Source organism: Nycticebus coucang, chromosome 14, assembly GCF_027406575.1.
Source record: "Nycticebus coucang isolate mNycCou1 chromosome 14, mNycCou1.pri, whole genome shotgun sequence".
NCBI classification, from domain to species: domain Eukaryota; kingdom Metazoa; phylum Chordata; class Mammalia; order Primates; family Lorisidae; genus Nycticebus; species Nycticebus coucang.
This window is the reverse complement of record NC_069793.1, coordinates 19,181,773-19,195,919: the sequence shown is the minus strand read 5'-3', so window position 1 is coordinate 19,195,919 and position 14,147 is coordinate 19,181,773. Positions and strand designations below refer to the sequence as shown.

The following is a 14,147-nucleotide window of genomic DNA, read 5'->3' as shown; positions in this document are numbered from 1 at the left end:
TAAGTGGATAGCCACTTTAGGAGTGATCCCAGCAATAAGCACTTTCCTGGGAAAGCTTCTGCTTAGCCACGTTTAGCAATTTAAAGTGCCTTTTACGCGGGCTGAGGAGAAATTTAGGTTCTCCACCCTGCAGAGTTTGAGAAATCAGCAGAGGACCCCAGTCTCCATCTTGTACAGGCATATCAGCATCATGATTAACATCTCATACCCTAGAAGATCACCTGTTTCCACAGACAATATTCAGCAAGAGATATATACTGCTTTGTTTTGGGGTTTTTGGTTTTTTTTTTTTTTTTTGGTTATTGTTGTTTTGTTTTTTAATTTCAACATTTTCCCTATAGACTTGTCTTTTCTTTTTTTCTTCATTTTTCTAGTTTAAATATAATTTCCCATTGTTGCCATTTTCAACAATTAGAACTTCATTTTAGCTAGTGTTTCTACCCCTATTATTTGGTTTCCCCCCCAATTTTATCCCATAAAGTTTTCTGATTGCTTGTTTTGATTTGATTTATAGCATTTTTGTCTTTCCTCTCTACTTGGTGGAGGTGGGGTACTGTGTCCAAACAGGCTAGCAAAAGAGCTGCTGACCTCAAGGGAATCACCCAACCCGGCACCCCCAGAAGTTGGGAGTTTTTAAGGACTCATCAAAACCCTGGTCCAGAGGCACAGCAACTTAAAGAGCAAGAGGAAATGAAAGGAAAATTAGGGCAAGGAAACAGATAAATCACTCATGAGAAAGAATCAGCCAAAAAATCCTGACAACATGAAAAACCAGTCCAGAGCAACCCCCACAAGGGACGGTGAGGTAGCTACTGCAGAGGATTCCACCTAGAAAGAAAAGTTAGAAATGACAGAAAGGGAATGTAGACTACAGATGATGAAAACAATGAAGGAAATGATGGAAACAATGAAGGAAACCACTTATAAAGTAGAAAACAACCAAAAGGAAATCCAAAAACAGAATCAAATAAGAGATGAACGATATGAAAAATACAAAAAGGATATAGCAGAGCTAAAGGAACTGAAGCAGTCAATTAGGGAACTTAAAGATTGAATAGAAAGTATCAACAACAGATTAGACCATGCGGAAGAAAGAATCTCAGAGGTAGAGGACAAAGCTCTTCAGATACCTCAGATAGTTAAAGAGGCAGAAAAGAAGAGAGAGAAAGCAGAAGGCAGAACGTTCACTGACAGAATTGTGGGATTTTATGAAGCGTTCAAACATACGATAGGTGTCCCAGAAAGGGAAGAAGAATGCCCCAGAGGAATGAAAGCCACACTAGAGAATATTATAAATGAAAATTTCCCAAATATCACCAAAGATTCTGATACAATCCTTTCAGAGGGATATCAGACCCCAGGTCACCTCAACTCTAACCAAGCTTCTCCAAGACACATTGTAAAGAACGTGTCCGAAGTCAAGACAAAAGAAAAGATTCTTCAAGCTGCCAGGAGTAAGTGCCAGTTGACCTACAGGGGCAAATCCATCAGGGTGAGTATAGACTTCTCTAATGAAACTTTCCAAGCAAGAAGACAATGGTAATCTACCTTTAATCTACTTAAACAGAACAATTTCCAGCCCAGAATTCTATATCCTGCTAAGTTAAGCTTTAAAATTGATAGAGAAATCAAATCATTTACTGATATACAACCATTGAGGAAATTCACCACAACAAGACCAGCTCTACAGTAAATACTTTAACCTGTTCTACACACTGACTATCACAATGGATGAACAGCAAAGTAAGAACTCAGCAATTAAAGGACTCTAGAACCTCACGTCCACACTGATGCATAAGATAAAACTAAGCAAAGGACTCTCACTAAATAAGATGAATAGAACACTACCATACTTATCAATTATCTCAAAAAATGTTAATGGTTTGGAGCAGTGCCTGTGGCTCAAAGGAGTAGGGCACAAGCCCCATATGCCAGAGGTGGTGGGTTCAAACCCAGCCCTGGCCAAAAACTGCAAAAAAAAAAAAAAAAAAAAAGTTAATGGTTTGAATTCCCCCACTGAAGAGGCATAGATTGGCTGAGTGGATTAAAAAACACAAGCCATCCATTTGCTGTCTGCAGGAAACACACCTGGCTTCAAAAGATAAATTAAAACTCCGAGTTAAGGGTTGGAAGATAATTTTTCAGGCAAACGGAATTCAGAAGAAAAGAGGAGCTGCGATCTTATTTTCAGATACATAGTTGTAAAAAGCAACTAAAGTCAAAAATGACAAAGATGGTCGCTTTATATCAGTGAAGGGAAAAATACAACAAGAATACATTTCAATTCTTTTTTTCTTTTTTTTTGCAGTTTTTGGCCAGGGCTGGTTTTGAACCCACCACCTCTAGCATATGGGGCCAGCGCCCTACTTCTTTGAGCCACAGGCAATACCCTCAATTCTAAATATTTATGCAACCAATTTAAATGCTCCCAGATTTTTGAAACACACCTTACTCAGTCTGAGCAATATGATATCCGATAATACCATAATAACAGGGGACTTTAACACTCCTCTTACAGAGCTGGACAGATCCTCTAAACAGAAATTAAACAAAGATATAAGGGACTTAAATGAGACCCTAGAACAACTGTGCTTGATAGATGTGTATAGAACACTCCATCCCAAAGATAAAGAATATACATTCTTCTCATCACCCCATGGAACATTCTCCAAAATTGATTACATCCTAGGACACAAAACAAACCTCAACAGAATTGAAATTTTACCTTGTATCTTCTCAGACCACAAGGCACTAAAGGTGGAATTCAACTCCAACAAAAACATTCAACCCCACACAAAGGCATGGAAATTAAACAACCTTCTGTTGAATGACAGTTGGGTGCAGGAAGAAATAAAACAGGAAATCACTAATAAAACAGGAAATCAATCACTTCCTTGAGCATAACAACAATGAAGACAGAAGCTACCAAAACCTGTGGGATACTGCTAAAGCAATTCTGAGAGGAAAATTTATCACTTTAGATGCCTACATTAGAAAAACAGAAAAAGAGCGCATCAACAAACTCACAAGCCATCTTATAGAATTGGAAAAAGAAGAACAATCTAAGCCTAAACCCAGTAGAAGAAAAGAAATATCCAAAATTAAATCAGAGCTCAATGAAATTGAAAACAAAAGAATCATTCAGAAAATTAATGAAACAAGAAGTTGGTTTTTTGAAAAAAATAAATAAAATAGATAAACCTTTGGCCAGACTAATGAGAAATAGAAAAGTAAAATCTCTAGTAACCTCAATCAGAAATGATAAAGGGGAAATAACAACTGATGCCACAGAGATACAAAAGATCATCTCTGAATACTACCAGAAACTGTATGCCCAGAAATTTAACAATGTGAAGGAAATGGATCAATATTTGGAATCACACCCTTTCCCTAGACGTAGCCAAGAAGAAATAGAGCTTCTGAACAGAACAATTTCATGCACTGAGATTAAAGAAACAATAAAAAAAGCTTCCAACAAAAAAAATGCCCTGGTCCAGATGGCTTCACACCAGAATTCTATCAAACCTTCAAGGAAGAACTTATTCCCGTACTGCAGAAATTATTCCAAAAAATTGAGGAATCTTCCCCAACACGTTCTATGAAACAAACATCACCCTGATATCAAAACCAGGAAAAGACCCAACTAAAAAGGAGAATTTCAGACCAATTTCATTAATGAATATAGATGCAAAAATTCTCAACAAAATCCTAATCAATAGATTATAGCTTATCATCAAAAAAGTCATACATCATGATCAAGTAGGTTTCATCCCAGGAATGCAAGGCTGGTTTAACATACAAAAGTCCATAAACGTTATTCACCATATTAATAGAAGGAAAAATAAAAACCCTATGTTCTTCTCAATAAATGCAGAAAAAGCATTCGATAAAATCCAGCATCCTTTTCTTTTTTTTTTTTTTTTTTTGTAGAGACAGAGTCTCACTGTACCGCCCTCGGGTAGAATGCGGTGGCATCACACGGCTCACAGCAACCTCTAACTCTTGGGCTTACGCGATTCTCTTGCCTCAGCCTCCCGAGCAGCTGGGACTACAGGCGCCCGCCACAACGCCCTGCTATTTTTTTGTTGTTGTTGCAGTTTGGCCGGGGCTGGGTTTGAACCCGCCACCCTCAGCATATGGGGCCGGCGCCCTACTCACTGAGGCACAGGCGCCACCCACCAGCATCCTTTTCTAATTAGAACACTGAATAGTATAGGCATAGGTGGCACATTTCTGAAACTGATTGAAGCTATCTACGAAAAACCCAGAGCTAATATTTTACTGCATGGAGTAAAACTGAAAGCTTTTCCTCTCAGAACTAGAACCAGACAAGGTTCCAATACAATTAGGCAAGACATATAAATAAAGGGAATCCAAATAGGAGCAGAGGTGGTCCAACTCTCCCTCTTTGCTGATGACATGATCTTAGAGAATATACTTAAATTATGCTTAGAGAGAATATACTTATTTAGAATTATATTTAGAGAATCCACAAGACTCCTGGAAGTCATCAAAAAATACAGTAATGTCTCAGGATATAAAATCAACGTCCACAAATCATTTGCCTTTGTATACGCCAATAACAGTGAAGATGAGAGGCAATTAAGGACACCACTCCCTTCACAATAGCTTCAATAGAAATGAAATACCTAGGGATATACCTAACAAAGGAGGTAAAGGACCTCTATAAAGAAAATTATGAAATCCTAAGAAAGGAAATAGCAGAGGATATTGACAAATGGAAGAACATACTATGTTCAAGGCTGGAAAGAATCAACATTGTTAAAATGTCTATACTTCCCAAAGCAATCTACCTATTCAATGCCATTCCTATTAAAATACCAACATCATACTTTAAAGATTTGGGGAAAATGGGCTCGGCACCTGTGGCTCAAGTGGCGCCAGCCACATACACCTGAGCTGGCGGGTTGGAATCCAGCCCAGGCCAGCCAAACAACAATGACAGCTGCAACCAAAAAACAGCCAGGCATTGTGGTGGGCACCTGTGGTCCCAGCCACTTGGGAGGCGGAGGCAGGAGAATTGCTTGAGCCCAGGAGTTGGAAGTTGCTGTGAGCTATGATGGCACAGTACTCTACCCAAGGCAACAGCTTGAGGCTCTGTCTCAAAAAAAAAAAAGATTTGTAAAAAATGAGTCTGCATTTTGTATGGAACCAGAAAAAACCAGGTATAGCTTAGGCAGTTCTTGGTAATAAAAATAAAGTTGGGGGCATCACCATACCAGATTTTAGGCTGTACTACAAAGCCATAGTGCTCAAGACAGCATGGTACTGGCCCTAAAATAGAGACATAGGCATTTTTTTTTTATTATTATTATTATTTTTTTTTTGTAGAGACAGTCTTACTCTATGGCCCTCGGTAGAGTGCCGTGGCCTCACACAGCTCACAGCAACCTCAACTCCTGGGCTCAAGCGATTCCCCTGCCTCAGCCTCCCAAGCAGCTGGGACTACAGGCGCCCGCCATAACGCCCGGCCATTTTTTGGTTGCAGTTTGGCCGGGGCCAGGTTTGAACCCACCACCCTCGGTATATGGGGCCGGCGCCCCACCGACTGAGCCACAGGCACCTCCCGAGACATAGACATTTGTAATTGAATGGAAAACCAGGAAATGAAACTAACATCTTACAACCACCCAATCTTTGATAAACCCAACCTTGAAGGAAAGATCATACCTCGGGGGAAAGAATCCCTATTCAATAAATGGTGCTGGGAGAACTGGATATCCACATGTAAAAGACTAAAACTGGACCCACACGTTTCACCACTCACAAAAATTGATTCAAGATGGATAAAGGACTTAAATTTAAGGCACAAAACAATAAAAATCCTCGAAGAAAGCATAGGAAAAACACTAGAAGATATTGGTCTGGGAAAAGACTTCATGAAGAAGACTGCCATAGCAATTGCAACAACAACAAAAATAAACAAATGGGACTTCATTAAAATGAAAAGCTTCTGTACAGCTAAGGAGACAACACCGAAAGCAAAGAGACAACCTACACAATAGAAAAGGATATTTGCATATTTTGAATCAGACAAAAGCTTGATAACTAGGATCTATAGAGAACACAAATTAATCCACATGAAAAAAGCCAACAATCCCATATTTCAATGGGCAAGAGACATGAATAGAACCTTCTCTAAAGAAGACAGACAAATGGCTAACAAACATATGAAAACATGCTCATCATCCCTATTTATTAGAGAAATGCAAATCAAAACCACCCTGAGATACCATCCAACCCTAGTGAGAATGGCCCACATCACAAAATCTCAAAACCGCAGATACTGGCGTGGATGTGGAGAAGGGAACACTTTTACACTGCTGGTGGGACTGCAAACTAATACAACCTTTTTGGAAGGCAGTATGGAGAAATCTCAAAGAACTCAGAGTAGACCTCCCATTTGATCCTGCAATCCCATTACTGGGCATCTACCCAGAAGGAAAAAAATCCTTTTATCATAAGGACACTTGCACTAGACTGTTTATTGCAGCTCAATTTACAATAGCCAAAATGTGGGCACAGCCTAAATGCCCACCAACTCAGGAATGGATTAATAAGCTGTGGTATACGTACGCCATGGAATACTATTCATCCATTAAAAAAAATGGAGACTTTACATCCTTTGTATTAACCTGGACGGAAGTGGAAGACATTATTCTTAGTAAAGCATCACAAGAATGGAGAAGCATGAATCCTATGTATTCAATTTTGATATGAGGACAATTTAGGACACGGTGGGGGCAGAGTAAGAGGAGAGCGAGAGAGGGAAGGAGGGAGGGGGGTGGGGCCTTGGTGTGTGCCACACCTTTTGGGGGTAAGACATGATTATAAGAGGGACTTTACCTAACAAATGCAATCAATGTAACCTGGTTGCTTGTACCCTCAATGAATCTCCAACAATAAAATAAATAAACAAATAAAATGTTCCCATATTCTAACACAAGTTCAGTTCTTCTGTCACATAACAGCTACATTGGCAAGAAGCAGACATGGTTCTGTTGATAATGAATAGTGCCAGCATCAAGTGACATAGCTGAAAGTAGAAAATTAGCCTATGTTTAATTGAAATATCAAGAGGACCAAAGGAAGACAATGCATCAACTTTAAGGCAATATGCATTTTGATCTAGAGGGCTAAATGAATATGAGCAGATTTCTATGTGCCTACATCTCGTATCTTCCAGTGCGATTAACACAGACAAGCAAGAATGAGAACTTACCTATCGCACTACCTAAAATACCACCCAAACTTTTCAGGTTTCCCCAAAGAAGGGCTATTACAAATGCAGTTGGCTTTGAACCTAATAAACATTCTCATGTCCCAGGTCTACAGAGACCAGACAATGAGGCCAACAAGGGACAGCTAAAATGAACAAAATGAACTGCTTCCAAGCTGATGAGCCGCCTAACTAGGAGAAACTGTGAGGATAACAATCTGCCCTAAGCAGAGATAACGATCTGCCTTCTGATGTGACAGCCTGTGTAAATGTCCTCTCCCATGTCAGTCCTGTGTCAGACAATGCTGGTGGGGTACTCACCGGACTCGTTCCATCTCACTAGCTGTTTTCACTACAGCAAAGGGTTCACGTCGACTCCAGTCCCAGAAGTGGATCTCATTGGCAGTGGCAATCAGCAGGAGCTGAGCCGTAGGGTGGAAAGCCAGGGAGGCAATGGCATTGTTGCTATCTGTGAACCAGCTTTCACTGCCACCCTATGAATAAACCAATCCCAAATATTCTTAGGTTACAAGTTGCCAGCAGACAACTTCACGAAAAGGTCCATTGAAGGTAAAATGAGTACTTATAGGGTCTATTTTAATATGTTCTCTCTAAAATGATGTAGGAAATCAGTGATCTGGCAGTGCCATTAATTTATCAGACAAATATTAATTTCAGCTCAATTCTTCAAGTCATTTACAATCCCTAGGCAATGAGCATATGCATAATTCCTATGTCTAAAGCCCAAGAAAACTCAACCTGGGTGTATAACACGGGGCCGAACAACTCACTGGCCAGTCACCAGGAAACAAAGCATCTTGCTTTGACAATCATAATCGGAGTACAGGATAATCTTTGATTGCTCTAGGATGATAGAAATCCAACCTGAGCACATCTCAGAGCCTCCTCTATTATATTACTACATTGGGAAGATAGAAGAATAAATAGAGTATTCACCTTAGAATGGAAGACTATGTATGCACTAGACTTCCTATTAATTAAACAGGTGATGACCATCACATTATTAGGGATAGTCCTAACAATCTGGCTAGGTTTTCTTCCATAGTTAAGAAATCAGAGGTAAGCCAATCTCTGCATTTAGAATACCAAAGAAAAGGGCAGTCTAAGGAAATACTTACATGTAAATCCCAAATTCTAACCTCCCCATCTAAGCAGCCGGAAGCAATAAGGCCTGAAATGGTAGGATGAAACGTGACACACCATGGAGTGCGGCGGTGTCCAATCAGAGAGTGAACACACTTGCCAGTCTTCACCTCCGTAATATAGATATTATGATTCACATGGGTGGAGGCCAAGAGAGTCCTAGAAAATGCAAAAGTAGAAGTGAATTCAGAAGTACATTGGAGGGTAACCAAATTTAACACCTTTGGACAAACAGAAAATTGCTACCATTTCCCATCCCAACACAATAAAACTAAACCTTATACATAAGGCAGCATATCTACAAACAACAGAAATATTCTGATCTTCCAAAGCTTTTGGCTTCTCCACATTGTCCTTAAATAACACATCCCCTTCAGAAAGTATTTTTTTCCAGCTTGGAAAACCATCACGTCATTGGTGGCCTATATCACAGGCAAAGGATTGTTACTGAGAAATTTACAAGTTTTAATTCTCAATCTGCATAGTTTCTTTTGCTTATTGCTATTATTTTTCTGGTTACTGCTACTCACCTACTTACTTTCCCTTTCTGACATTGCCAAAGCTCTGTTCCTACAATACTTCAGGGAAGCTTTAAGGACTCGACTGGAAGATCAAGCTAAACAAAATATACAGAACCCAATGCTATCACAAATCTTGAGGTTAATTTATAGATAAGTACTAGGTACCTGTCTGGGCTGAAAGCCAGCAAGAAGGTAGAGCGTGGACTATCCGGTAGTTCTACTCTCTAGGAGACAAAAAAAAAAAAAAAAGTTAAAATACATTATTTATAAACTATGGCTCACCCTATCTCAAGAGCACATGAAGCATTCCAGATTAGTATTCACAGCATAGGCTTAAAAACTGGAGACAATGATCAAACTACCAATTGAGAGAGATAAATGGAAATTATCTTCAAGAAAAATGTCTAGCTCTAAAAGAAAAAGATATTTCTAACCCATAAATCTTCCAAATTTATAAACGATTCCCTAAGTCAGATATGACCATTCTCCCACAGAAGATAAATATATCCCAATTCTCTGCCATTAATCCACTCCAAGGTCCCACTCTACCACCATGTATCAAAAATACTCATTTTTCTGTCTGCTGGGCGTGGTGCCTTATGCCTGTAACCCTAGCACTCTGGGAGGCTAAGGCAGGTAGATTGCTTGAGCTAAGGTGTTCAAGACCAGCCTGAGCAAGAGTGAGACCCTCGTCTCTCCTAAAAATAGAAAAACTGTGGCAAGAGGATCACTTGAGCCCAAGAGTTGGAAGTCGCTGTGAGCTATGACGCCACAGCACTCTACTCAGGGCAACAGCTTGAGAATCTGTCTCAGAAAAAAATAAAAAATAAAAAATAAATTCATTTTTCTTTACCTTGCCCTCCCATTTCATCCACCGGGTTTTATCTTCCACTAGTTCCTGCAGAAGCCGCTGAGCTCCCATGGCCCGAGTGCCCCGCTCTCGCCCCCAGAGTATCCGGACAGCATTCTTCTCTGGAACAACCTTCATGCTGCTCAGTAGTCACTGTCACACCAGGACTAGGAAATGAAGGAGCAAGTAATAGCTCCACACACTGAAGCAGCTAAAATAAGGCCATTCAGGTCGTTGCAAGTTGTCCTCATGGAAATCTAAGGAATGGAAAATAATGTCAAACAACATCTATTCTGCAACCAGAGAAGGTTCCCACTGCAAATACAATTCTAGCTCTAAGAGGAAGGTATTCTTTTCCTGGGAGAAGAAAAGATCCTTCCCCCAGGCAAGGTGCAGTGGCTCCCGCCTGTAATCCCAGCACTCTGGGAGGCCGAGGTGGATGAATTATCTGAGCTCACAGGTTCAAGACCAACCTCAGCAAGAGTGAGACCTCGTCTCTGAAAATAGCTGGGTGTTGTGGTAGACACCTGCAATCCCAGCTACTTGGGAGGCTGAGGCAAGAGAATTAATTGCTTGAGCCCAAGAGTTTAAGGTTGATGTGCGCTATGACACCATGGCACTCTACTGGGGGCAACAAAGTGAGACTTTGTCTCAAAAAAAGGGGTCGGGGGGAGCTCAACGCCTGTAGTTCAGTGGTTAGGTCAAATAGCCATATATACCAGGGCTGGCAAGTTTGAACCTGGCCCGGACCTGCTAAAACAACGACAACTACAACCAAAAAATAGCCGGGCGTTAGTGAGTCTCTGTCTCACAAAAAAAATCCTTCTCCCAGAATTTTTCTTCCAAACATATTTGATATACTCTCATATCCTCCATAGCTCAACCTTATATCTAAAGAACATATCATTTTCAGGAGCAATTATTCTGTTGTCATTCTTTTATCAGGCATGAAGAACTTTTGCTACTAATAAAAACATCTGGGCTGGGTGTGGTGGCTCACACGTCTAATCCTAGTACTCTGGGAGGTAAAGGTGACTGGATTGCCTGAGCTCATAGGTTCAAGACCAGACTGAGCAAGAGAAAGACCTGCCTCTAAAAACAGCCAGGTGTTATGGCAGATACTATAGGCCCAGCTACTCGGGAGGCTGAGGCAAGAGGATCGCTTAAGCCCAAGATTTGAGGTTGCTACGAGCTATGATGCCACAGCACTCTACTGAGGGGGACAAAGTGAGACTCTGTCTCAAACAAATAAAATAAATAAATAAAATAAAAACATTAAAAAAATTTTTTAAAAAAAAGTTTAGATGCTGCCCCATGGCTTATTCTTTGGGTAGCATCTAAACTAAAGGACACATAACCAATTTTATTTTATTTTTTAGATAGAGTCTCAGTTTTTCACCCTCTGTAGAGTGCTAGGGCATCAGAGCTCACAGCAACCTCAAACTCTTGGGCTCAAGCAATTCTCTTATCTCAGCCTCCAGAGTAGCTGGGTCTACAGGCGCCTGCCACAACGCCTGGCTATTTGTTTTAGAGATGGGATCTCACACCTGCTAAGGCTAGTCTCAAACCCATGAGCTCAGGCAATCCACCTGCCTGGGCCTCCCAGAGTGCTAGGATTATAGGTGTGAGCCACCGGGTCCAGGCTGATATATAATCAATTTTAAAAGGATGTGCTACTTGGGGCATGGTTCTTCTGTACAGCAGCAGCAATTCAATCTCCTACCTAAAAGCAAATGCATGATGCACACTGTCTGGCAGATATACACCATTATAACCTTGACTCAAACTGTACAAAAAGTAGTGCATGTAACCAAAATATCTGTACCCCACAACATTTTGAAAAATAAAATTCTACCCTCCCAAAAAAAGAATAGCACCCCACACTTATAAATAAATAAATAAAAAGAGTAAGTGCATAATGACTATTTGGGAGTATATTGCTCACTTTTTCTTATCTCCGCTAAAGTTCCAGATAGAGGACAAAGAAGGCAAAGAGATGGGATTAAAAAAAGCAAGTCCTTTTTCTCATCTACCACAAGTCTTAAAGGCAAAAAAACTTCATTACAAAATTTAAATTCTATTGACGTCTCAACTGGCACCAAAATACACACATGTGCATTTTTGTGCAAACTGTGGTTCCTCTAATCAATGAAATGTGTGTTCCAATACAATAGACTTTCAAAAGAATATATTGGTTTATGCATGCATAATGTAATTCACTACAGGATTGTTTCCTCAACTATATTATGAACATTCTTAAATATACAGAAGAAAAAAAAAAAAACTAGTGCAACAAACACACACCATTCACTACCCAGAATTAACATTTTGCCAAATTTGTTCTCTCTCTCTCCATGGATAGAGATATGGTTACATTCAGTTTTTTTTGTTGTTGTTGTTTTGGAGACAAGAGAGACTCACTTCATTGCCCTGGGTAGAGTGCCATGGTGTCATAGCTCATAGCAACCTCAAACTCTTAGGCTCCAGAGTTCCTCTTGGCTCTGCACCTATAGCCCAAGCGGCTAAGGCGCCAGCACCAGAGCTGGTGGGTTCAAATCCAGCCTGGGCCTGCCAAACAATGAGAACTACAACCAAAAAATAGCCTGGCATTATGGAGAGTGCCTGTAGTCCCAGTTACTTGGGAGGCTGAGGCAAGAGAATCACTTAAGCCCAGGAGTTGGAGGTTGCAGCGAGCTGTGTCACCAGGGCACTCTACCCAGGGCTATAGCTTGAGGCTCTGTCTCAAACAAAAAAAAAAAAAAAAGAAAGAGTTCCTCTTGCCTTGGCCTCCTGGGTAGCTGAGAATACAGGTGCCCGGCCCAAAGCAAGGTTATTTTTCTCTTTTTTTTTGGCCGGGGCTGGGTTTGAACCCACCACCTTCGGCATATGGGACCGGCGCTCTACCACTTTGAGCCACAGGCGCCACCCAAAGCAAGGTTATTTTTAATAAGGATGGGGACCCTCTCTTGTGCAGGCTGGTCTTGAACTCCTGAGCTCAAACAAAACCCCTGCCTCGGCCTCCCAGAGGGCTTGGATTACAGGTGTGAGCCACTGCACCCGGCCCATTCAGGTTTATTCTTACTTTCTTTGGAAATATTTCAGCAGGCATCAAGACACTAACCATATATATATATGTATGCATCTCCTAGGAAGGACATTCTGCTTCATAACGATGATACCATTATCATACCAATTATCATCTAATGGTCCTCATTTGAATTTCCCCAATTGTGTAAAAAATGTTAATGGCTGATTTTTTGTTAACAATCCAAAATCCTGAATTTTATCTCTGTTTAGTCTCCTTTATTCTAGAATGGACTCCAAGTTTTTATTTATGTTTATTTATTTACAACACTAGCTTCTTTTTTTTTTTTTTTGGCCGGGGCTAGGTTTGAACCTGCCACCTCCGGCATATGGGACCGGCACCCTACTCCTTGAGCCACAGGCGCCACTCACAACACTAGCTTCTTAAAAAGACCAGGACAGTTGACTTGTCTTACATCCTAGACTTACTTGATGGCTTCCTCACAATGCTATTTAACTTGCCTCTCTATCTTTAACTTCCTATAAACAGTAGTTAGGTATAAAACAGGGGTCCTCAAACTTTTTAAACAGGGGGCCAGTTCACCGTCCCTCAGACAGATGGAGGGCTGGACTATATTTAAAAAACTATGAACAAATTCCTATGCACACTGCACATATCTTATTTTGAAGTAAAAAAACAAAACAGGAACAAATACAATCACACCACCTCATGTGGCCCACAGGCCACAGTTTGAGGACCCTTGGTAAAATCTTGATTATATTTAGTTTCCTTTAAATGATTTTGGTAAGAATGCTTTAGAGTTGATACTAACTATGAACCTTATGATGGGGTGCATCAGGTAATGCACATTCTTAGACAGTAACACCACTAGTGATCATTTAGTGAAAATATGATCACTTGGTTGATGATGTTAATAGCCAGACCCCACCGTACCTCCACTACCCCCTTTTTTCTTTAAAGAGAAGTACTCTCACTCTATCAATAAGTTTAGAGTACAGTGGTGTAATCATAGCTCAGTGCATCCTTCAACTCCTGACCACAAGTGATCCTCCCACCTCAACCTCCCAAGTAGCTACACTATAGGAGCAAGCCACCACACTGGCCAGACCTCTCTTTATAAAGGTACAGCTCCCCATTTACTATTAGCAGCCTATGGCTAATGTTGGGCACCATGTGAATATCCTGTTTTTCCTCTACTTTTTACTCTATGGTTTAGTATTCATTGAAGATTCTTGCTTACAATTTTTAAACTGGGGCAACATTAAAAATGTTGGTTTTTCTTTCTTCTTTCTTTCTTTTCTTTTTTTTTTTTGAGACAGAGCCTCA

At 40.4% G+C, this 14,147-nt stretch overlaps 1 protein-coding gene across 8 annotated transcripts in view; it reads right to left on the bottom strand.

The window, feature by feature from the left end:
- AMBRA1 (autophagy and beclin 1 regulator 1) overlaps positions 1-14,147 on the bottom strand; it is a 252,765-nt gene that overhangs the window by 186,129 nt on the left and 52,489 nt on the right. For all 8 annotated transcript variants that reach the window (XM_053560500.1, XM_053560499.1, XM_053560502.1 and 5 more), the window contains 4 exons: positions 9,779-10,032; positions 9,091-9,149; positions 8,380-8,563; positions 7,562-7,734 (listed from right to left, as the gene is read on the bottom strand). In XM_053560500.1, coding sequence (XP_053416475.1) covers positions 7,562-7,734; positions 8,380-8,563; positions 9,091-9,149; positions 9,779-9,913 — 551 coding nt within the window. In that variant the 5' untranslated portion in view covers positions 9,914-10,032. The remainder of the gene's footprint in view (positions 1-7,561; positions 7,735-8,379; positions 8,564-9,090; positions 9,150-9,778; positions 10,033-14,147) is intronic.